The sequence below is a fragment of the Talpa europaea genome, assembly GCF_964194135.1.
Source record: "Talpa europaea genome assembly, chromosome: 2".
In the NCBI taxonomy this organism is placed as follows: domain Eukaryota; kingdom Metazoa; phylum Chordata; class Mammalia; order Eulipotyphla; family Talpidae; genus Talpa; species Talpa europaea.
The window spans coordinates 111,922,276-111,947,160 of NC_140068.1; the positions used below are offsets into that span (position 1 = coordinate 111,922,276).

Here is a 24,885-nt window from a genome sequence, read left to right on the forward strand (position 1 = left end):
GCATTGTATAAAGATTCCGTGACGCTGGCTCCTCTGTTTGGCAGGACTAACGATGTCCTCAAAAGTCCCAAGCATCTGACCTTTGCTCCCAGCAGCAGGGCTGGTTCAAGCGCAACCAGTTTTTCAGGCAGCTGCCTCCTTTATTTTCTCTCTGTGCTTTGCTGATCATGGCTTTAAACAAAATAACTTTGCGTGTGGTGTGATGGCTGCATGTACTCTGGCCTTTAGGCACAGCAGCGCCCGAGAGGCAGTCAGCCACCGCAGCCGGGACACCGACTAGCAATCTGCAGACAGAGATTGCAGCCTGAGAAACAACGCTCAGCGCAAAGGGGCGCTGAGGAGGGAGGAGCAAAGCAGCCGACGCCACGGTGCATTGTGGGAGTTGGAGTCCCCGCGGGGCGGCCGCCGCAAGCCGGCACCGTCCTCTGCACTTCATCTCCCAGCCGCCCCTGCGCGGGGGACCGGCGAGGTAAAGAGTGGCCGCTGGGGGAGGGGGCTTGGGGCAGCCATCGCCTGGCAGCCCCGCCAGGAGACGTTAACCTCTGCAGCCCGAGGGCTGGAGGGGCTGTGGGGCCGGCGGCGGCGACCACGAGGGTAGTGAGGCCGCCCCGCGTCCCTGTGCGCACCCTCCCCTCTCCCATGGCGCGCGGCGTCCGCCATGGAAGCGCCCGGTTCCGCTGCCGGCGTCTCCGGGCGCCGCGACCCCGGCTCCCCGCGGCGGTGAGGGGGTAGAGAGACGCCTAGCGGCGCGCCTCCCGCCAGGGCCCGGGCCCCGGGAGAGAGGAGGCTGGTCTGGCCGCCGGGCTGACCAGGGACCCCTCCCCCGCTCGCCTCCCCGTCCCCCTGGGGGCGCTGCCGAGGGGCGTCCGCCACCCATGAGGTGTGAGCGCCCGGCCGCGCCCGGCGCCCGCCGCTGAAGCCCAGGACGCGCGCCCGCCGGCGCCCCCCGCGCCCCCCGCCCTGAGCCTACCGCCCTCCGCCCCCCAAGATGTGGCACAACGTCGGGTTGACCCTGCTCGTGTTCGTGGCCACGCTGCTGATCGTCCTGCTGCTGATGGTGTGCGGTGAGTGGGGCATCGTCCTGGGGCATCTGAGCACGGTGGTGCCCACGCGAGCCCGGCGGCTGTGCCCACTTGCTTGTTCTGCCTGTGTTTGTATTTTTTTTTTTTTTTTGAAGGCGTGGATGTTCAAGTTTCTTAAATCATCTGTTGTCCAATTCTCAGGACTGAGCTCACAGATGTACCCCTGACCAATGACAGGCCCGCTGGCATCATGGAAAGGAAAGAGCAAGATCCAGGGCTGGGCATCTTGACTAGGGTTAAAACAAATACTGCTTCACCGGCAGCGTCTGCTCTTGATTGCCATTCTTACCACGGTCTGCCCAGATTTTAACCTTGGCCTGTATTCGAAGGTGAAGTGATTAGTTACTCCTTTTTTTTTTTTTCTTTTTTCCTTTTTCTTTTTTTTTTCTTTCTCACAGGTCCTGACCTGATAGTAACTAGAGATTTCTCTACCTTCCTTTAGTCATGCCTAGGGTACTGAGTTGGGTTTTAAGCACGTATGAAATTGTTTACTCGGAGTTCAGACTTAAGCTAAATTCCAAACTGAGATGTTGAGACTCTGCAGAACTTAAAAACACGGGCTATATTAAACTGACAGGGTCTGGTAACCTAATTCTTGAGTTCTGTAATAATAGTGCTATTTTGTTTGCTGTCGATTATTTTTCTTCTTGCAATGAGAGGACGTTAAACTTTCTATCAAGGTAATGTTAGTGCAGTTTTACATCTTTTGATTTCTTTATATACAATAACTGATAATCGCAGAAGGTGTTTTAGGGTAACTGAGCAGTTGTGAAAATTGGAAAGCAGATGTCAGTGATTCTTTCGTCATTACAATATTGAAATATGGGTTCAGATTGTTGAAATACCGCAGGGCCTGGTCATTACACGATTAATGTACTAAATGCTCAATATTGGATCTTTGTTTGGAGAACTGTATGCCCTTGTGCATATGCACATATGTATATTTGTATTTTTATGCTTGTATGTACATTTTCAATTTTTTTCCTTTGCTTTAATGAAGTACCAGAATTAAAACTTCTAACTTACAGCCTTTCTTTTCTGATAATAAAAAAAAATTCCTGCTTGTGATGTCAGGACTTGGGGCTAATTGTAGAAGTTTGAGATTCTTGAAGTAAGGAAAAAAGATTTTTATTTGTTTGGATGTGAAGCAGGAAAATTTGTTTTCTTTTCTAATTTGAAGGTGGAGCTACCTACAGATGCGGGTGTGACATGTAGATCATACCACACGTTGGGTAGAATATTTGCCAAACTTGCCTTTGTGTTACCAAAATTCCTAACTGCTACATATATATTAGCCTGGTTCTCTCTGATCCCAATAGATATTTGACTTTAATTTTACTCATTTTTGTAAAAATGTGTTGCCTTTGGTTTCACAGAACTTTATGGAATGATAGGTAAGGTGTGTTAAGTAAAAGAACATCTTATTTTGATTGGAATAGTCAAGAACTAATAGCTATATAAAGTAGTAATTTGAAACTTTTTTGTTGGGAGAGCTAATGATGGGATAGCTTAATGTTTTGGCTTTGATGTGCCTGGGGTTTGGGGAGAGAAGGGATCCAAACAGACTTGAAGAGAGAAAACAGGACATTGTATTATTGATAGTTTGCTGAAATTGCCTTAACAAAATACCCCAGAATTTTTTTTTTTCTCACATTTTGGAGGGTACCAGTTCAAGATCAGGTATCAACAGGGTTGAGTTCTTCAGAGGCTTCTGTCCTTGACTTGTGGATGGCTGTCTTCTCCCTGTGTCCACACATGTTCTTTCTAATATCTGTATCTGTGTCCTGATATTTTTTAATGACATCAGACATACTGGATTAAGACTCCACCCATAGGAATTCACTTCATGTTAATTTACTCTTAAAGGCCTTATATCCAAATATAGGCAAATTGGGAGTTAGAAATCTATGATAGAGGTCTGCTCCAAAAAACTCATAGTCTAGTTTGTTTTAGAACTCTGACAGGCTTTCACATAGTGAATTTTTAATTTTCGATTTTTAATTTTCTGGTTCAGACTTGAGGAGAGTTCCTTTTGTCCATATTGGTTGTATTTACTTTCTTATTTCTCATTCTAAAATGTTTTCCATCCCCACCATTCATGGAAACTGCCCCTGTCAAGGTCAGTCACAAATGACCTCCATATTGTCTAGTCCATGGTTACTCATTAGTTCTAATTGTTCTTAAGGAACTCTTTTAAAAAACAAAGCTCATCTGAATAAATCTAATGACTTTATAAATGATTCATGAATCAGGCAACAACCCATTTAGCAAGTAGAAAAGCACTGCAAGGAATTTGTACAAAATGGAAGGTTTTTAATAGTCAGAAAGTGGTGGGCTAAAGTTATTAGCAAAAGTATGTGGATTATTTTATTCCACATACTCAATCTATAGAGGTGAGCTTTCCCTCCATTAAATAGTTCTTTTGGCTTTTTTATATTATACTTTCTTGTATTCTTGCTACCATAGTGGCAAATTTGATTTTCATCTCCTAGAATTTCTTAACTTTTTGATCACAGTCTAAGGTAGAAAATGCATCTTAGATTATTTCAAGTACATTCATAAGTCTACAAATTATACCTATTTCTGTGAAATAAAAATTTTATGGACTAGTACCCATTTTCTGTTACAGTCCTTTATTATGTTGTAATACAGATATGTATTTTTTCCTTTTCTACTCTCTCCCTATGGTGTCTTAGATTTAAATATATAGTCTTAGAGCTTTAAATATTACTTGTAACTAATGATTAAAATTAATGTCACCAGTTCTCACTTCTCTCCAGAGCCCCAGGCTCATGCATCAGTTTTTATCCCTTGATATTTCCACTTGGAAATCTAATAAGCATCTCAACTTAATGCATCTAAAATAAAACTTGATTTCTACCATCTAATCCTCCCTCCTTTCACTCTCGTGTCTTCCCCATCTCATATGTGAACAGTCAGGGATGTCAGTGCCCTCCTGATCTGCCCTTTCCTCTACTCCCCTTCCACTTCAAAAATATCACTTCCTTCTGGAAATCACTTCAGTTTTTTCTCTCTGAAAAATGTGAAACATGTTCTTTTTTCCATATCTGCCACCACCATCATCATCATCTTTCACTTCCTTTTAGTTGCCTAATTCTTACTTTTTAACTCCCTTTTCTTATAATCCACTTCTCATATGCTAGTCTCTCTTGTTAAGAAAATATGTTCTCAAAAGTTTTAACAAAAGGAAGTTTCACAAGCCAGTAGTACTAAAAGGTGTAAAAAAAAAAAAAATAGTTCCATTCAATCTGTAGTAACTGTTCCCACTAGTTATTTATTTCCAGTCCTAAATAGTTTATTCATAGCTATTTCTTGATTTTAAAATTTTAGGCATTATGTATTAACCATAGTAGAATCTCCATTAATAATGACAATTTTTAGAGCCTCCCTGGTGGCACTGGGGGTTAAGACGCAACCTATGAAGCTATCCTATGAAGCCATCCACAACCACTACAGCACCAGTTCCATCCCCGGCCAGGAAGATACTCTCCACATGGCACAGCAGATCTCTCCTGTCTCTCCTGCTGCTCCCCTCAGTGGTGTGTTTCAGTCAGTCTGCCTGTTCTGCTCCCCACTCTGTCTCTGGTGAATCTTCTTACCCCCTACACCTCTGGCCTGTACCCCATTTCTTGTATGCGCACATAAATAAATCTTTAAGAAACATGACAATTTTTAGTTAAGTGGAGAGTCAACATTTATATTTCGAATGTTTAAGTAATCCCTGCTGGTCAAATATGACTATACGCTTTTATAAGTTTTTCCATTTTTCTTGAAATAATTGCCTTTTAAATTTATCTAGTTTTATTTTATTTTATTTGTACTTCTACACTGTTATTCATCTCCCTCGGCATATTTTTCCATAATCTCACACATCTGTCTGTAATATTTCCCATAGATTCAAATGAATTGCTCCTTTTCTACCCCCTGGTCCTCTACCAAGTCCCATTGCTCTCCTTCCTTCTCAATTCCTATCATTATCAGCCTTTTGCTTTCTATGCTGTAAACCCAGTTTTCTGTATCTATCACATCATTGTTTTTCTCAGTTTACACTCTTGTTTTATTGGAGCACATCTTGTAATGATTTTCTAAGAAAAAATGCATGGTAACAATTTTTTGAGCAATTTATTTTTCTGCTTTTATACTTCCTTGAAACTTTGAGTAGATCTAACATTGCAGATAATTTTCATCCAACATTTAAAAATTATTACTTCATGAATTTTTACCTTCGTGGATACAATTTTGAAAAATCCAATGCTTTTCATTTCTTGTCCTTAGAAGTGACCTGGTTTTTCTTTTTAGGTGCTTCCAAAGAATTTATCAATTTTTATATTTTACATTTTTTTTAAGTCCTAAGAAATTGTTGCTTACCCCAAGTTCACAAGGATTGGAGTTCTCTCTTTCTTTGTTAGTCTAACTAGAGGTTTATCAATTTTGTTTATCTTGTCAAAGAACCAACTTTTAACCAACTCTTAATCAATCTCTTCATAGCTGTAAACTATTATTGTGTTGTCATTGTGCTTCTCTTTTGTTCTGTTAGTAATTTTTGTGTTATGTATTTTGGTGCTCCATCATTTGGTGCATATATATATTTGTAAATGTTATTTTTCTTGTTGTTTTACACCCTTTCTTATTCTTAACATGATTGCTGTATTTTTTAATTGAAAATTTATTTTATCTGATTTAAGTATAGCTGTTTCTGACTTTTTTTGATTATCATTTCCTTGTAGGATTGTTTTCCAGGATTTAAATCTGTGCTTGATTTGATGATAAGATGAGTTTTATGCAAATGGCAGAAGGTTGGACTTTGTGGTATAGCCGAATCAGCCACTCTTTCCCTTTTTATTGGTGAACTCAAGCCACTTACATTTAACGTGTTAAAAAAAATTTTTAGTTTGTCATTTTATCTTTTAACATTTTTCTCTTATGTTTGTTTATTTTCCATTTCCATTGTCTTATGTGCTACTTCTGTTGAGTTTTATTTGATAATTTAGGTGTCGGGTACCTGTATTTATTTTTAATTGCCCCTTTAGTACTTCTTTCATGTATGATTTGGTGATGATATATTCTTTTAATTTTAGCCTTTCACTGAAGCTCCTGCCTCTTCCTCTGTCCTAAGTGGTAATTTTTTTTTTTGTAAAGATTTATTTATTTATGCATACAAGAGGTGGGGCACAGTCCAGAGATGTGGGGGTAGGGGGAATGGTGAGAGGATTCACCAGAGACACAGTGGGGAACAGAACAGGCAGACTGTGTGAATACACTGCTGAGGGGAGCAGTAGCGGTTGTGGCAGGAGAGGTCTGCTGTGCCCATTGGGTTGCTCCTTGGCTGGCCGGGGATCAAACTTGTGCAGCAGAGGCTGCAAATTGCTCCATAGTGCGGTGCTTAACCCCTTGCACCACCAGGGAGGCCCCCTAAATGTTAATCTTACTGGTAAAATATTCTAGGCTGGAAATCTTTTTGCTTTGTGTACTTTAAGTATCTTCTACCATTGACTTCTTGCCTGTAGGTCATAGACTAAGAAGACTGTAGACAGTCTAATAGGTGTTCAAGTATAGGTTACTCTTCTTTGTCTTGATACTTTAAAATTCTGTCCCTGCCATTGATGTTCAACAATTTACTTACATTGTATCAATTTGATATTATTTTCTTTGTTATTTTTTGGACCTTTTGGATCATGATGTCTGTTATGTTTCCCAGATGAAAATGGTTCTCAGCAATTATTTCTTTAAATGGATTTTCTGTGCCTTTTTCTTCTTTTGGGATCCCCATGATACAGATGTTATTTCTCTTTAGGTTATCCCAGAGAGCTCTCTACAGTGTTACTATTATTAATTTTTTTTTTTTTTTATATTTTATTTGTGTGTTCTCCACTGGTGCTTTCAAGTTCTACACTAATTTCAGTACTTGTATTTGTCTGAATTCTTATCTGGCTTTATTGCTAAGACAAAAGGAATTTGGAGAGAGACCCAATCAAAGATTCAAGCAAGGGACATTTATTGAGTTAACTTCCCTGAGCCCCATTAACAGCCAGAGAACAGCGGGGGTTCTGGTTGTTGGGGCCTGATTGTCAGGACTGGGTGGGAAGTTGTGGTTTTTAGCAACAGTAAACACGACAGGGTTCCAGGGCCCCTGTATCAGATCCATTTGTTCCAGTTGTAACAGTCTCATTTCTCTCCATCTTTATTGTGTTCCTGTTTTATACCCTTTTTTCCCCTTAACTTGACAAGCATGGTTGTAATTGTTACCTAAACTCTGAGCATATTTCGTAGTTCTGCTGAATGAGACTTACCTACAGGGTTTTGAGCTTCAGCAGTTACAATAACTCCTCTGTCTTTTCATTTTCAGATTTTATGAGTTGTGGTAGGGAGAGTTTCCTTTTTTTTAATAAATTGACTCTCCAGCAAGAATCTGGATATGATTCTAAGGTTTTTTTGTTTTGTTTTGTTTTGTTTTGTTTTTACCCAGGATCTTTAGGTACCTTTTACAGAGCTATGCCTTTGCACCTCTCAGATGACCAGGGCACTAGTGTCAATGTGGGGTAATAGGAAGGAACCAGGGTAATACCCACTAATAGTTCATGTCCAGTTATCATCAAGTGTTCAATTTTGCTACATTGCTATGTGTACCTGGGTTTTGTGATAGAGATCCACTCTAAACCCCTCTCCTAGGCTAACTCCTCAGCTAAAATATCTGTACAGTTTCATGTCAGCCTCAACCTCTAGTCTGCAGTGAGTAATAGATGTAGCACTTGGTGAGGACAATAGTTAAGACAAGGCCATAAGGTGGGAATTGTTTTCCTTTGTTTTTGGAGTACAGTCTAACCCTGGGTGTTTGCTCCTGCCATTGAGATCCAGGTGCTTAAGTTATCGTTAATGAGAACATTCAGTTATCTCAGTTATGGCCCTCAGTTATGGCAGGTGTTTCTGGCATAGCATAGTCTCAGGCTGCCAGTAATAGTCTCATCTATGAAGAGACATAGGTGTCTGGCTCTCCCTTCTTGTTTTTGCTCCATCTGTTCTAATTTAGACGTCTCAGACTCAATCTAGTAATTGTCACTCTGCATACTGTAATAGTTCTCCAGTGATGTACCCTCTGTTCTATATGCCAACTGTGTGTACCTCCTTTGCCAGTGTTTTTAACATGCTAGATGTAGGCATGTATGATGAGTCAGTAGCAGCAGGGGAAGTTGTATACAGCAGCTACTCCTCTCTTATTTGTTATAGTGCCCTGGTATGGCCTTAATCACAGTTTTAGTTTTTCTATCCCCATTTGCCACATCATTGGTCTTGATGTATGCGGTGGTTCTCCCTTTATCTTTCAGGGATATTGACATTTTCGTTAATTATAATTTGGTTATGAATGTGCAGGCGATGAATCTGACCACTTCACTATGCTGCCATCTTACCAGATCCCTCTACCAGTAAATACCCTTTTAGCAGCTTTATCTGGCACTGTAATACTTTTCTTCGTTTTTAATTTGCTAAGTCATGATTTTCCTGGTATATACCCACTGAAGTTTTAATAATAGTTCTTTTTTACAAAATGATTATTTTTTGTATTTTTTCTCTTTGAACTACAGGGAATTTTTAGTATCAGCCTTTGTTCAGACTATTATTGTTTGGAAGCATTACATCTTTACCACTTTTAGGTACAGGGATATGGAAACTCCCCATTCTCTAATCTCTTCCTCTTATCTCTGCCTCCCAAATTGCAATTATGTAAGAGCTTAACTCATTTTACTTGAAATATGACTTGTTTAACTTCCCTTAATATACTGAATACCTCTGTTGTTCTTATCAATGCTACAATTAAAATGCAATTAACTTTGCATTTCCACCCTGCGGTTATAGTAATCATTGTAAAAAAATCAAACACAGTGTGTATTTGTTCTTTTTTGGCTGCCCAGCAAATGAATTCCATGTCTGCATTAGGGGAATTCTCTATTTCATGTTCTTGTCCCTCCACCCCCAACCCTTGCACACTTTACACCTAGTAAGAATGGGGGGAAATGTGCATACTTTCCAAGTTAGCTTATCTCTCTATATAGAGGAAAAATTAAGGAGCTGTGGATTCCAGAGGTTTATTTACCAGGTGTGGGTGGGGAGGAGGAGTAGTGAATAATTTACTGCTCCAAATGCTGAAGCTTCTTTCACTGGCAACCACACTGAATTTTCACTTGACATTAAATCCCTTACAGTGCTTGCAATGATTAAAGAATTTTGGGCTTGTTTTATTAAAATTGGGAAGTGAAGAGTTGGTTACCTATCCAGTGGCCCCTATTTTTCCCAGAACTGACTGCTACAGCTATCATCAGGTCTTTGTTTTGTAGATTTCTGTGCTGTGAGACTTTGCTTTCTATTAACCATCCCAAGAGCACTATAGTGTTTTAGGATGGAAACCCCAGTGGTGACAGCTACAAATAAACCCCAGTTTATTTTCAGTCAAAAGGCTTCAATAATTTCCTTCACTTTTATTTATGATCTTTCTATACCTTGTAGTCACTGTTGGAATGTTTGCTTTTTATGAAGTCAAGAATATCATATTTGAGCTTGATTATATTTCCTTGATGATAAGTTACCTTTGTAATCTCTATTTAGCATAGTACTTTGGGCAAATGAATTCTTTTAACTCTTAGGTTGGGTTCTCAAAACCAACCTAATGGTTAGAGGTTTTCCTTAGTATCTGTTGAAATCAACTGGCCTTATTAATTTAAACCAATTAATGGCATTGGTGTATTTAAAGCATACAAGTCAATATATTATTCATGATTTCCTTTTCAATTTCTGACCTACTTTTCTCCTGACTTTCCTGATTATCAAAGCCATATGTGTCCGTTGTGGAAAAATTTGATGACTATTTTAAAAAAAAACAGTGTAAGTTCCCACATTTATCTACAGATTCAGTGCCCTCCTTAAAAAGTTCTTGTTGACTTTTTGGCAGAAAATTGACAAGATAACCCTAACATTCACATGGAAATGCAAGGAACTCACAATAACCAAAACAAGTCATGAAAAGTTGTTGGGCTTACACTTTTAATTTTAAAACAACGCAGAGCTACTATAATCAAGATGCTGTGGTATTGGCATAGGGCTAGATGTACATTCAATAAATTGAGAGTTTAGAAATGACTGTAACATGGTTATTTGCCTGCAACAGAGATGCTAAAACATTAAGGCAATGCAAATAAAAGTCATAATGATATACTACTTCATACCTGCTAGGATCACTATGTATGATAGATTTCATCTACATCCTCACAGTTTTTTTAGACTTCATCCACATCCTCTCAGAATAGAGAGGTTGAGACCAGCTTCTCCCCTTAAAATAAATATAAAAAAATAATTTTTGCTAAAAGAAAGACTCAGAAGTTTCCTACAGAGTCCCAGAACTTTTGTCAGAAGACTTGAACTGTTGTTGATGACTTGCTGTGGGAAAGAAGGAAATGGTGAAGGGGAATGTGACTGGGAAAGTAGATACCCCAGCCAGCAGAATGGGCTGGAGGTGGGCACCCTGGGACACTATGAATTTCTCTGGAAGAACTTTTCAGAGAGAGTGAGTGCAGTCATATGTAGGCAGAAGTCTGACTTAGTATATTGGAAACTTCTTGATTGGCATGGGCAACAAATATCTTCACTCAACTACCTTCCAGAAGTAAGAGATGGAAGAGTCACCAGATACAGCCAGGACAGTCTTGATCTTAGACCCAATAGCAGAGAAAGAAAAGGATGGGTAAGAGAGAACTCACCAATCCCTTGGACAGAATCTAGCAGGTATGCAGTTCTTGCAGCCTCAGTCCATTGGAAGCAATGTGTCATTGAAAACAGTGTATCAGTGGAAGCAGTATGTCAGTGGTGGAGAGGGCTTTGGTGGCTATTAACTATGACCTTAGCTTGACAATAGCCCAAACAGGTGCCTCCTGCCAGCCTGGCTTAACTAAAACCTGGAGTATAAATCTTGTGGGCCAGAGCTAGGCCCCCTCACCACAGGATTCAAGCTTCATAGATTATAATAAAATGGCAGAAATGAGCAGCAGGGAGATGGGGTGGAAAGTTAGGACAACTGAACCACTGAACAGAGTTTTGCATGAAGAGAGAAGAGGCAGAGGTAAACAACTTCACTCTTCAAACCAAGATTGAGTACTTAAGTCACAGACTTCCCTCCTGCCCCCAACTTCTGCCAGGACAAACCAAGAAGAAAAACAAAACTAAACCTACAATGCCTCAACCACAAAAATGCAAATAAGGCAATACACAAGCTTATTAGGAAGCAAGGAATATCTGAACACAAAATGGAAAAGCAAAAGGAGAAAAAAATTCTGTGAATTTCAATAACAATATTAAAAATGCTAAGTGAGTTACTGGGAAGTAAGCCAAAGGCAGATAGGCAGGTGCAAAATCTTAGAAGGGAGATACAAGAACAAATAGTTCTTCACCAAAGAGAATGAAAACACTAAAAGAACACAGGAAGAGATTGTGAATGAAGACAAATATAGAAAGTGCTTTAAAAAGAATTAAACTAGCAGAAGAATATCAGAAACAGGGGACTCAAATGTACAAATCATGCAGTTTGGATAAAGAGAAATAAGACATAGAAAAAATGGGGGAACTCTATGAGAAATACCAGATTCAATCAGAAGGGAAAACAGGATAATGGGTTTTCAAAAAGTGAAGAGAGAAGGGAACAAAGAATCTACTCAAATAATAATTGAGACTTTCCCAAGGCCAAGGAATGAATAAAGTGTGGATTCCAGAAAGTAGAGAGAATACCCAAATTTCGAAATGCAGAATCATCATTGACATCATTGTCAGAGACATCATTGTCACATTATCAAAAATCAAAGATACAGAAAAAGAAATCACAGGAACTGGGACAGAGGTAATTTGCAAAGGCATCCAACCTAGCCTTTCCTCAGTTTTTTGCCTCAGACACTCCTCAGGCAAAAGAGGTTGGAAAGAAGTGTTCACAATCCTAAAAGACAAGAACTACCAGCCAGGAAGACTCTATCTTGAAAAATTATTCAAATATGAAGGTGAAGTAAAGGCTTTCCCAGATAATAAATAAATAAATAAAGCTAATGGAGTTTATCACCACCAGACCTGCCCTACAAGAAATGTTGAAAGGAGTTCTACAAGGAAAGAAAAAACACAATTCAAAATCCTGAGAGGAGTAACAATAAAAATATAAGGCCAGAAACATGAGCAAGAATATTGAGTCAACAACAAAACATTAAAGGGAAGAAACAAATAGACAGAACATGTAGTTAAATGTCACAGAGCAGACAAGAGCTCATAATAGACTTTTCTGGGTATAACCCCTCTGGTAACCACTTGCTAAAAATCCAGAATAGAGGGTCACAGATGACAAAACAAAGAAACTGATAGAATCATTAGGGAAAACCATCCAGAAAGAGCAGAAAGAGACAGATGGGAAAAGAATAAAAGGATAAAACAACAAAACAAATAAGAAGAATGATTGATAATCAGCAGTATCAATAATCACTATAAATGTGAATTGCTGAAACTCACCAGTTAAAAGGCATAGAATGGCAAAAGTGGGTTAAAATGTTTTAGCCATCTATACTTTGTGTATGAGAGACCAATTTAAAGCTGGAAGACAAAAATAAACCTAAATGTTGGAACAAGGTTTTACATGCCAATAATCCATAGAGAAAAGCGAAAACTGCTATTCTCATATTGGATGAACTAGATTTTCAGCCAAAAAAACATAATCAGGGGCAAAGATGGGCATTATGTAATGATCCAGAGAACAATTCATCAAGAAGATAAAAATGTTACTAATATTTATGCACCCAACACATGGTCACCTACTTATATAAAGCAACTATTAACAGACTTAAAACAACATAACAACAAAAATGAAATTTTGTCAGAGACCTCAGCATGCTATTGACATGAAGGGATGGATCATCCAGATGAACTGTTGGACCAGATGGATTTCCTGGACATATACTGGGCTTTCCATCCTGAAAGAAATGAGTACACTTTCTTCTCAAGTGCACTTGGGATATTCTCAAGAATAGATCATATACTGAATACAAACTGTGTCTCAGATAATGTATGAAAATATAAATTATATCAAACTCTCAAATGCCAATGGTATAAAGCTAGAAATTAATTACAAAAAAGAATACCAAAGCAAACCAAAAATATAGAGACTAAAAAAAATGCTTCTGAGCAACTCCAGGATCAAAGAAGAAATCAAAAACTATCTAGAGACTAATGAAAGTGGAGAGACAAGCTACCACATTCTATGGGATGCTCTAAAAGAGAATTTGGTAACAATAAAGGCCCACATTAAAAAAGAAAGAAAAATCTCAAGCAATCTAAATCTACAACTGAAGAAAGTAGAAAAAGGAGAAGAAATGTACCCAAAATCAGTAGAAGAAAGAAATAATGAAATTAAGACAAAATAATTAAGTAGGGAAAAAGTCTAAAAGATCAGTGAAACCAAGAGCTGGTTCTTGGAAAAAACAAAATTGACAAGCCTTTACCTAGTCTTATGTGGAAAATAAAGAAAACCCAAATAAACGGGATAAGATATAAAAAAGGCAATTACAGCATGTGGTACAGCTGTATACCAGATCATAAGAATCTATCATGTCTAGAGTATATGTGATGTTTCTATGCAAACAAACTGGACAATCAGGAAAAAAAAGTTCAAATTTTTAGATTCACACAACCTTGCAAGACTGAATCTGGATGAAATAGTCTGTTTAAATGGCCCAACCATAAATGCAGAAATTAAGAGTAATAAAAAAATCTCCCTAAGAACAAATGTCCTGTACCACATGCCTTCTCCAGTGAACTCTTATAAACTTCAAAGAGGACCTACTGTCTTTCCTACCCAAACTCCTAAAGAATATCAGGAAGGGGGGCCTCCCTTGGTGGCGCAGCAGTTGAGCGCTGGGCTGCGAAGCTGCCCGCAGCCTCTGCAGCGCCGGTTCGATCCCCGACCGCCGCCGAGGGTCCCACATGGCGCACAGACCTGTGCTGCCGTGCCTGCTGCTCCCCTCAGCAATGTACTTCGGTCCTTCTGCCTGTTCTGTTCCCCGCTCTGGCTCTGGTGAATTATCTCACCCTCCCATGCTTCTGACTGTACCCAGTGCTTGTATAAATAAATTAATAAATCTTTAAAAAAAAATATCAAGGAGGGTGGAAAACTCTCCAACATTATCCTAATCCCAAAATCAAACAAAAACAGTACAGAAAAGAAAACTATACACCAATATCCTCAATAAATATAGGTGCAGAAATCTTCAACACAATTCTAGCAAACTGAAGATAGCAATATACTAAGATAATCTTCCACCCTGACCAAGTAGACTTCAGCCCAGGGATACAAGGCTAGGTCAGCATAAATTAATGTATCATTGTCATTCAGCAGATTAAAAAAGGAAGATAAAAACCATATGATCATTTCCATAGATGCTGAAAAATCATTCAACAAGCTTCAGCATTGATTTCTGATAAAAGCAGTCAATAAAATGGGAGTAAATAGAACTTACCTAAACATTACAAAAATCATATATGACAAAGGCACAGCCAACATACTCAGTGGTGAAAAGCTGAAAATATATCCATTAATTTTTAAAGCAACACAAAGATTTCTACTGTCACCACTACTGTTCAAGATAGTGTTGAAGGCCCTACCTGGAGTAATTAGGCAAGAAAAAGACATGAAAGGAATCCACATTGAAAAAAAAAAGCGGAATTGTAACTCTTTGCAGATAATGTGATAGTGTACATGGAGAACCTAAAAAGACTACAAAAAAAAAAAAAAAACAACTGGAAACAATAAATAGGATACAAAATAAATACACAAAAATCAGTTCCATTCCTGTTTGCAAACATGTGTCAGAAGAAAGGAAAGTAAGGAAAACAACCCCATTTACAATTACATTAAAGGTTAATGTCCTGAGAAACAACATAAACAAAGATAAGATTGAAAATAATACTCTAAAGAAGGAAATAATGGAATTGTAGGATGAATAAAGATTTAAGAGGAGATGAAAAATATAGAAAACTAGAGAAGTAGAATAAGCTAGGAGTGAATCAATAATTGTGAAGATACAAATTTATACAAAGGAGCAAGATGAAAGAAAAATAGGAATGAAGTAAAAAAAATGTAGTGAAGAATCACTTTGAGGAAAGACAATAAGAGAATAATGGGTATTCCAGAAGGGGACGAGTGACAGAAAATGTCAGAGAGTATATTTAAAGAAATGATAGAAGAAAACTTACCAAACCTTGAAAAGGAAATAGGCAAATCCAGGAGACAAAAAGAATGCTAGGGAACCTAGACAAAATGAGACCAGCACCAAGAAATATAACAGTGAAACTTTCTCAAGAGTTCAAAATAAAGACTATGAAGTTGCTAGTGGGGGAAAGCAAGTGAGTTCTAAAAAACTCACTTCACAAGTGAGTTCTAAAAAGCCTTCACAGATTAATTAATTCCTATCATGTGTGGACACTTTCAAAAAATTGAGAAGGAATAGTCCCAAACGTGTTTTATGAGAAATGTGTAGTAGCCATTATGTTAATACCAAAACCAAGCAACAAAAATAAAACTACAGACCAATATCCCTGTTGAACACAGATATAAAAATCCTCAATAAAATCTTAAGCAAACAGAATTTAACGATGCATTAAAAGGATCATACATCATGATCAAATTGGATTCATACCAGGAACACGAGATAGCTCCACATATGAAAATCAGCATAATTCACCACATTAACAAAAGGAAATAAAACTGTATTATCATAGCAATAGATGATGAGAAAACATTTGATAGGATTCAGCATCTGTTTATAATGAAAACACTTGAAACATTGGGGAATCAATGTAATATATCTTGACATAATAAAAGCCATATACAACAAACTTACATCTGACATCATTCTCAGTAGTGAAAAACAGCTTTTCTGCTAAGTACAAGACAAGGATGCTCACTCTCATTACTACTTTTCAACCTTATTTTAGAAGACCTAGCTAGAGCAGTTAGACAAGAGAAAGCTATAAAATGAATCCACATTGGGAAGGAGATGACGCTATCATTATTTGCAGATGATATGATTTAGATTAAATATACATTTAGAACCCTAAAGAATTCATGGAAAAACAATACAACCAGTTTTGCAAATGACAGGCTATAAACCAACACTTGAAAATCAGTTTCCTTCTTATGTGCAAACAGTGACCTAGGAGAAGATACTAAGAAAACCATCGCATTTACGGTCTCACCAAAAAGAAAAGGAAAAAACAACAACTTGGTAATAACAATGTAGGTGAAGGACCTTGGTAATAACAATGTAGGTGACGGACCTATTCAAGGACCTAAGACATTGTTAAAAGAAATAGAAGACAACACAAAGAATTGAAAAGCTATTTTCTGCTCATGGATAGGAAGCATCAGCATTTTCAAAATGGCCATCCTATCCAAAGTAATTTACAGATTCAAGAAAACCCCAATAAAAACCTCATTGGCATTCTTCAAAGAAATGGAAAATTATAACTGATATTCATATGGAAACACAAAATACCCTAACTAGCCAAAGCTTTCCTGATGAAAAAGGGAACTTAAAACTACACTATAAAGTATTAGTAATTAAGCAGTATGGGTACTGGAACTAAAATAGATACTCAGATGAAATGAATAGAATTGAGAGCCTAGAAATAAAATCAACACATTTATGGACAGATAATCTACCACAAAGGTACAAAAAATTTACACTGGAGCAAGGAAAACCTCTTAAATATATTGTGTTGGGAAGATTGGACTGCCATGTGCCAAAGAATGAAATAAGTTCAGTATTTCACACCATACATGAAAATCAACTGAAAGTACATAAAACACATGGATGTACGACATCAAAACATAAAATACTGCATGATGTAACCTTCGGAAATATCTTTGTAGACTCATCCCCACTTGCCTGGAAAACAAAGGAGGATATAAGCAACTAATACTACGTCAAACTGAGACACTTCTGTACAGTGAGAGGGACAGTAACCAAAATGAAGAGATACCCCACTGAGTGGGAGAAAATATTTGTACAACATACATTTGACAAGGGACAGATATCAACAATCTACAAAGTAGATTGGGCAGAAGAGCTAAATAGGTATTTCTCCAGAGAAGACACATGAAAAAGTGCTCATCATAATAATCAGCAGGGAAATGCAGATCAATGCCAGAAGATACTACTTCAAACCAATGAGAATGGCACATATTAAAAATCTAGACACAACAATTGCTGGCAAAAATGTGGTGGAAAAGGAACCCTTTGACACTGTTGGTGAGAATGTAGACTGGTCCAGCCTATGGAAAACAGTGTGGAGGTTCCTCATAAGACTAAAGATGAATCTGCCATACTACCCAGCAATTCCTCTCCAAGGTGTGTACCTAAAAACACAAGAACACTAATTCAAAACAACCTGTACTCCTATGTTTATAACAGCACTATTTACAATAGCCAATGTATGGACACAACCCACATGCCTAAAAGCAGGTGAGTGAATTAAGAAGACGTGATATATACAGTGGAGTGCCTCTCAGCAATCAGTATAGTCTCATGCCATTTGCAGCAACGTGGATGGAGCTGTAAGGGATATGCTAATCAAGGTAAGTCAGATGGAGAAAGATTAATGTGATATAGAGAAACAAAGGACCAGATGAAAACAAACTTTAAAACCAACCCTTGTAAGCTGATCGTACATGAGACATCCATGAATCAGGGGGAATTAGGAGGAGACAGGGAGGGATGGACAGGATGGAGAGAGCACAGCTGACTGTGGTAGAGGACTATGCATGCTTTGGTGGAGGGAGGCTTATGGTGACCACACCTGATGGGCGAAATCTTATATTGTCAAAATAGTAACAAGGATGTAGAACAATGATAGCAGATTAATTTAAAAAAAAATTAAAAAGAACAAAATACCAAAAATATTCCCTTGAAAGAAGACTATTAAACTGAAGCATCCAGTGGGTGAAGGGGTGAAGGGGGAATGAGAACAAAGAGGGACGGGAGCACCGTTGCTGATGTTCTAATCTTAAGTCTGTGTGACTTACTGGGGGTATAGTCAGGTGGTGATACTTAGGGGCAAGAGGATCCTTTATTTCCAAAATACCAAAAACAGTATAAGCCAATGTTACCTCAATAAAAAATAATAAAATAAAATTTAAAAAATAGAATGGAAACAACAAATGTTGATGAGGATATGGAGAAAAGGGGATTCCTCTACTGTTGGTGGGAATGTAAGTTGGTACAACCTCTGTGGAAGATGGTATGGAGATTTCTTAAGAAAATCAAAATGGCAATCCTGTGATCAGGCAGTATATTTGCTAGGTAAAAAACATGATAACTCTAATCTGAATGTAATCTGAACACTGCTTTTTGTTTATAGCAGCAATTTCCACAATTGTCAAGTCATGGAACCAACCTGAATGCCCATTAACAGACAAATAGATAAACAAATTGTGGAATATATGCTCAATGGAATACTACACAGCTATTTAAAAGATGAAATAGTGTATTTGGGGACACATTAACCTTGAGGTGATTGTGTTCAGTGAAATTAGTGTACAAAGTGAAAGATAAGTAGCAGATGGTTTCCCTCATCTGTGGAGTATTAATAACCAGAATACAAACACAGGCAAAAATACAGCAGGAAAAGATCTTGCATTTAGTGAAAAAATTTAATGGTTGCCAGTGCAAACAGACAAGAAAGAGAAGGGAATTTGGGAGGCAGACAGATGGCATATTGGCACTGGTGGTTTTTTGGAGGATAGTGGCACATGTCCAACATATGGAGGAGTAAAAATGGAACCCCCAAATTAAAAGAAAATGTATTCATTAAGATGTAGAGGCAGTGGCCTCCCTGGTGGCGCAGGTGGTTAAGCACAGTGCTATGAAGCTATCCGCAGCCTCCAAGGACACTGCAGTATGAGATTGGTTCCCTGGCCAGCCAGGGAGCTACCCACATGGGGCAGCAGACCTCTCCTGTCTTGCCCACTGCTCCCCTCAGCAGTGCATTTCAGTAGATCTGCCTGTTCTGCCCCCACTCTGTCTCTGGTGAATCCTCTCACCCCCCACCTCTGACCTGTACCCCAATTCTTGTATGCCTAAATAAATAAATCTTCAAAAAAAAAAAGATGTAGAGGGAAGGTAAAATGTTGCAGCTCTTTGGAAAACAGTATAGCAGTTTCACAAATAGTTAGGCATAAAGTTACCATGTGATCCAGCAATTCTGGCTCTACCCAAGAGAAATGAGAACAGGTCCATACAGAAACTTTTACACAATGGTTATTACAGCCCAAAGTGGAAACTTTGTAATAGCTAAAAAGTGAAAACTACACAGTTGCCTATTAACTGGATAAACAAAAGTATAGTTAGCTATACAATGGACTGGTATTCAACAATAAAAAGGAAGAAAGTCATACATGGAAAAGTATGAATGATAACCTGAAGAAATATGCTAAATGAAAGAATAAGGCTATCTAGTATGATTCCATTTATATGAACTGCTCAGAATATGCAAATTCATAGAGAAAATGAAACTGATGATTGCCATTGCTGCGAGAGGGAAGGAAGAAGTACAAAGTGACTGCTAATGGGTATAGGATTTCTTTGGGGGTTTATGAAAATTTCCGGAATTTTGACAATGGTGATAAGTTAGTATTACTAAAAACCACTGAATTGTATAGTTTAATAGGGTGAATTTTACATTGTGTGAATTGTTCCATAATAAAAATAGACAACAAAATGTAAGTTTTTTTAGATCCCACAGGGACAACCACAATTTATATTTTTTGAGCATTTTATAAAATATTACTACAATGCCAGACATTCTTAGATACCTGCCCATTTGTTCTATACAATAACTGAATCTTCTATCAGATTTGGGAGTCCTGACTCCATAGTTCTTTCCACTAATTCACTGAGCCTATTATTACAAAAGAAATTTGGGTGAAACAAGATCATGCTGGTTTGGAATATCATTAAAGTGCTCTTACAAAGTTAGATGCCTTACTCAAACATACTGTTGACCTAAATATGTTTATGGTGTGGTTCAGTTAACACCATTCAAGCTTAAAGAGAAAACCAAAAACATGAGAAATTGGGTTAAATCTGTGAAGTTAGTCCTTAGGTACCAGGGAGTTTTTGTTAATCTTTTTTTGTTTTTAACTCCATAGATTTTTTTTAAGATTTATTTATTTATGCATACAAGAGCTGGGGTACAGGCCAGAGGTGTAGGGGGTGAGAGGATTCACCAGAGACAGAGTGGGGAGCAAAACAGGCAGATTGACCGAAGTACACTGCTGAGGGGAGCAGCGGGCAAGTCAGGAGAGGTCTGCTGCGCCTTGTAGATTACTCCCTGGCCGCCTGGGAGATCAAACTTGTGCTGTGGACAACTTCATAAGTTGCTTCTTAACCGCTTGCACCACCAGGGAGGCCCATCCACAGAGTTTGTTAATTATTATTTTATTTTATATATTTTTACATTGTTTTTCATTTTTGTACAATGTATGCATGTTCATCTTGGTTATAGTCCCTGTGAAACTCCCACCACCCATTCACCCGTGACAGTGTGGTCCCTTGTGCTCTTCCTACCCCTGTTTTGATCCTACTCCCTCTCCCCCACTGCAGAATGTCTCTGGTTTATAGTTGCCTGTTGATTTTGATTTTTACTTTATTATAGTTACTCCCCCCCACCCACCCCACAATCCCATATTTGGATCCTCTACATCCCTCCTGTAAGTGAGACCATCCAATATTTTTTTTTTTCTTTCTGGCTTATTTCACTGAGCATGATCCCTTCCAGCTCCATCCATGTTGCTGTGAATGGCATGTTTATCTGTTTTGATTGTTGAGTAATATACATAAGAACTGATACCATAAAATATATAGAATAAAAATGTAGGCAAAACACAACATGACATACACCTCAGTAACATCTTTAAAGACACATCACCCAAAGCAAAGATAGTGAAGGAAAGGATAAACAGCTGGGACTACATCAAATTAAAGAGCTTCTGTATAGCAAAAGAGACATTAGCCAACACAGACACCCCACTGATTGGGAAAAAATTTTCACTCCATACATTTTTAAGAAAGAAACAAGTAAAATTAGAAACTTCCTGAAAGTGACCTATCTTGCACTAGTGAAACAGAGTAGAAAAGCTCGTTGTATTTTGCTTTTATAAATGCTAGTCATCAGAATATGTCATGGTCTATTGCTTTTCTATGAGACAAAAAAGTTTTTTGTTGTTTAAAAAAAAAATATTTTTTTATTTTATTTTTATATAAGCAAAAGGCACCAAGAAGATACACTGTATGAAAAACTTTGTTACAATGGCTAATACTGTTTGTTTTATGCTCTTAACATTTTGGAGCACACAGTCATGGCATGCAACCTCCAGAACAAATATGTTCCCTCTAATTGAGAGGATAACTTCAGTCTAGTGGACAAAGAAACATATCCATTAATCATGTTTAAAGTATATCAAGGGCACCTTACACATGCAGGGGTGCCTGTGCTGATGGACAGGACTTTTTGGGTTATGGCAGGATCCTTATCACCCACCCCCGACTCATCACCCACCCACCACTGTCATTCTTGTGTCAGACTAATGACAAAAGATGTCAGGGGGAATATGTCACATGTGTCTTTACTAAGATCAGTAGAGTTGTGTGGGGATCACTAGTACAGGTTAATACAGGTGAAAGAAACAGTGAGGACAACGACCATCCTCTGAGGTTAGGACATTTCCTGTCACATGCCTCAGATGGCATTTATACAACGTGGCGTCACTTTGGTTTTCCTCCACATGGGTTCAGAGGTTTTATCCTATGACCTCCATTGTTGATTACTGTGTGTTCCTTATTGTGGCTTTCTAAAACTTAATGACCTTACAATTCCTAGTGAAAAAAAATTTGGTATTTTTTTCCCCATTTCAGCTTTTGCCAAATGGTCCTGTATTTTCTCTTCCAATTTAAGGGTGGTAGCAGCTTCTTGTTCCTAACTTCCAAGTTATTTCTTTACTTCTCTTGACTTCTCATTTCTTTCATCCACTGTGTAATCAATTCCCTGTCTTAAATGTGCTTTAATTGAAATGCCTTAGTTTCTTCTTTCTGAGTGCATTGTGGCTGATACAGTTGTTCTCAAATATTTTTTAAATCACCTCACTTAATCCTCACAGTTCATTCAACTCTGTGAGCAGATATTATGATTCCTTGCCCCAATTCATACATGAGAAATGAGGAATTTGAATATTGAGGCATGATATAACAAGCGTAAGGCCAAACAGCAATGAGGGACTATGCTGGGATTAAACCCACATACTCAGGTTTGGTTGCTAATTTTTTTTAAGGAGAGTTACTGACTTTAATGATTTTAACATGAGAATGCTGTGTGTGTGAGCATATACATTCATATATATAACATCTCAAGTTTAAGGTGCCAGTGATTTGGCTTTATTCTTTCATCATATAATGAAAGAAAATATATTATTTCTTGAAATTTATGAATACCTTGGTCTTGATGGAAATGTTTTCACTGAAGTGGAGTTGATTCCTGCCATTTAATATCCCTTGTATTCTTGTGGAAGCAAACTTGTTTTTAGTAAATATAAGCATTTAGTAAATATAAGCATTGGGTGTCCAAGTAAATAACTAAGTGTACTATTTCTTCCCAGAAAAATGCTCTCAAAAATTTTATTTTAATATAAAACCGTTTTTACTTAGATTCATAATCTCATTACAATTGTAATGTACATTGACCAAGCTTGTATTCTAAATTCTGTAAAGGCAAAAATCTGTTTTTGCCCTCTCTGTATAATCCCAAAGTTTATTCTTATGCTTTGCCCATAGTGAAATCTCGATAATTGTTGGGCAAATATACGTTTGTAATCACATATTTATATTCTATGTACTGTTTTGCAATATACCTCTCCATATAATTGGGATATTTTCAGTTAACATTTTTAATAATTTTTCTTCATGTTTTTGTCTCTTCAGGTTGGTATTTTGTATGGCATCTTTTTTTATCAAAATTCAAGTTTCTGCGGGAATTGGTGGGAGACACTGGATCCCAGGAGGGAGATCACGAGCCTTCAGGGTCTGAAACAGAAGATGATGCTTCCTTGTCTCCACATAGGATCAGATCTGCTCGTCAGAGGAGGGCACCTGCTGATGAAGGCCACTAACCCCAGCCATATCCTGTGTTAGTGAATGATGAAAGGCAATTGGGAGCCTCTGTCTTTCATGACTTTTGGCTTTGCAATTTGCTAAAAGATTGAAGAACACTTGTACTTGGACTTTAGATTTTAAGTCCAATTCAAGAAGATTTGCATGTAAGCCATATGAAAATAAAGGGAATTAAAACCAAATTCAACCATTGCAAATTTCATTTTTAAATAATCTTGCTTCACTGTCTTTCTACTTACACTCTTAATCCTTTGTCTTTTTGAGCTTATTTTCTTGCACTGGTGTGAATCTGGTAAATATTACCGGTTTGAAGAACTGTATTTTATTATATTTCTTTCCCACACATTTTACCTTGTCTGAAATTGGGATGCATCTCATGATTATTGTCAACCAGGCAATCCTCATGAGTAATTATCTCAGTCTGTGTTTGTGTGAACTTACAGCTTGTTACAGCTTCCTCACTGTATTGTTGGTATTAAACCTTGTCATGTTTAGTTAACATTAAGAAGTGTCTTCAAAAAGATTACACTATGAATCAGGATTGATACCTAAAGTTGTTATGTATGTAGAAAAGCACAGAAACACAGTAGTGGGGCATACATTTGGTATTAGTGAAGTAAATGTCCATTCCTGGAGGAATTACTAAAATTCGATATTTTCTTATAAAGCATAACAAAATGTTCTGCAGGACCTAAGAAACCCACAAGTAGATGAAACCTGTACTATATTTTGTGAATGAGTTATGTGCAAAAGGATTTCCTATATTATGCCACCCATTGCAATAGAAAGTGGGGGAAATTGCCAAAGCCCTTGGAATAGGTGAAATAATTCAAAGCAATGACAGACTAATGTGATTGATTCATATGTCAAGTAGACGATCTTAAGGTGTCAAACATTGTTTTGTCCAGCGCTTCCTGCTAACATCAAACAGGACAGTGGAGCACTCTTTCAAGAAATGTTGTATCACCAGTACACCAAAAGTGTTATTTCATGGAAGAATGCAGATATCAATGACTGATTTTAGAAATGATTCAGAGGAGTTGGACTCAGTATATGAAATTATAATTGTAACTTAACTAATTTATTTCATACACATTCTTTACATATGTACAAGATAAAAATTTGACTCCAAAAAGTGCTTCAATAAACATAAAATAAACATTCTATGTGATATGAAAGCATTGTGTGTGTGTATTTTATCTTAGGGATACATGTGTTACATCTTAAAATTGATGGTATCTCTGATTAGAGAAAAAATAGTTTGTAAATATATTTTTCTTTCAGCAACTGCAGTTATTTATTGTGGAACTTGATTCTGACTCTTAAAATGTTAAAGTATATATCCCGTACAAGATTCATTTTTTTGACAATTTGTTTTTTGAGTCTAGAGCAGTAACCTGTGAATCTACAAAGTATCTTGTACTTTAGAGATTTTAGGATAAATTACTCCTTTTCTGTGGGAGACTTCACATCCAAGGCATGTGTTTCGGAGAAAACAAGCAAGTGCCAAGACTTCATAGCTACTGGGTACTGAGGGAAAATAGAGTAGTTAA

General features: G+C 37.7%; 1 protein-coding gene across 1 annotated transcript; it reads left to right on the plus strand.

Annotated features, from left to right (window-relative positions):
* Nucleotides 1–988: 988 nt before the first annotated feature.
* SMIM13 (small integral membrane protein 13) lies at nucleotides 989–23,480 on the plus strand (the record flags this gene model as incomplete). The annotated part of the gene is made up of 2 exons (XM_084228258.1): nucleotides 989–1,064; nucleotides 23,144–23,480. 2 exons carry the CDS (start codon nucleotides 989–991, stop codon nucleotides 23,329–23,331), a joined length of 264 nt encoding a protein of 87 aa, XP_084084384.1. The 3' UTR covers nucleotides 23,332–23,480.
* Between the last annotated feature and the right edge of the window lie 1,405 nt (nucleotides 23,481–24,885).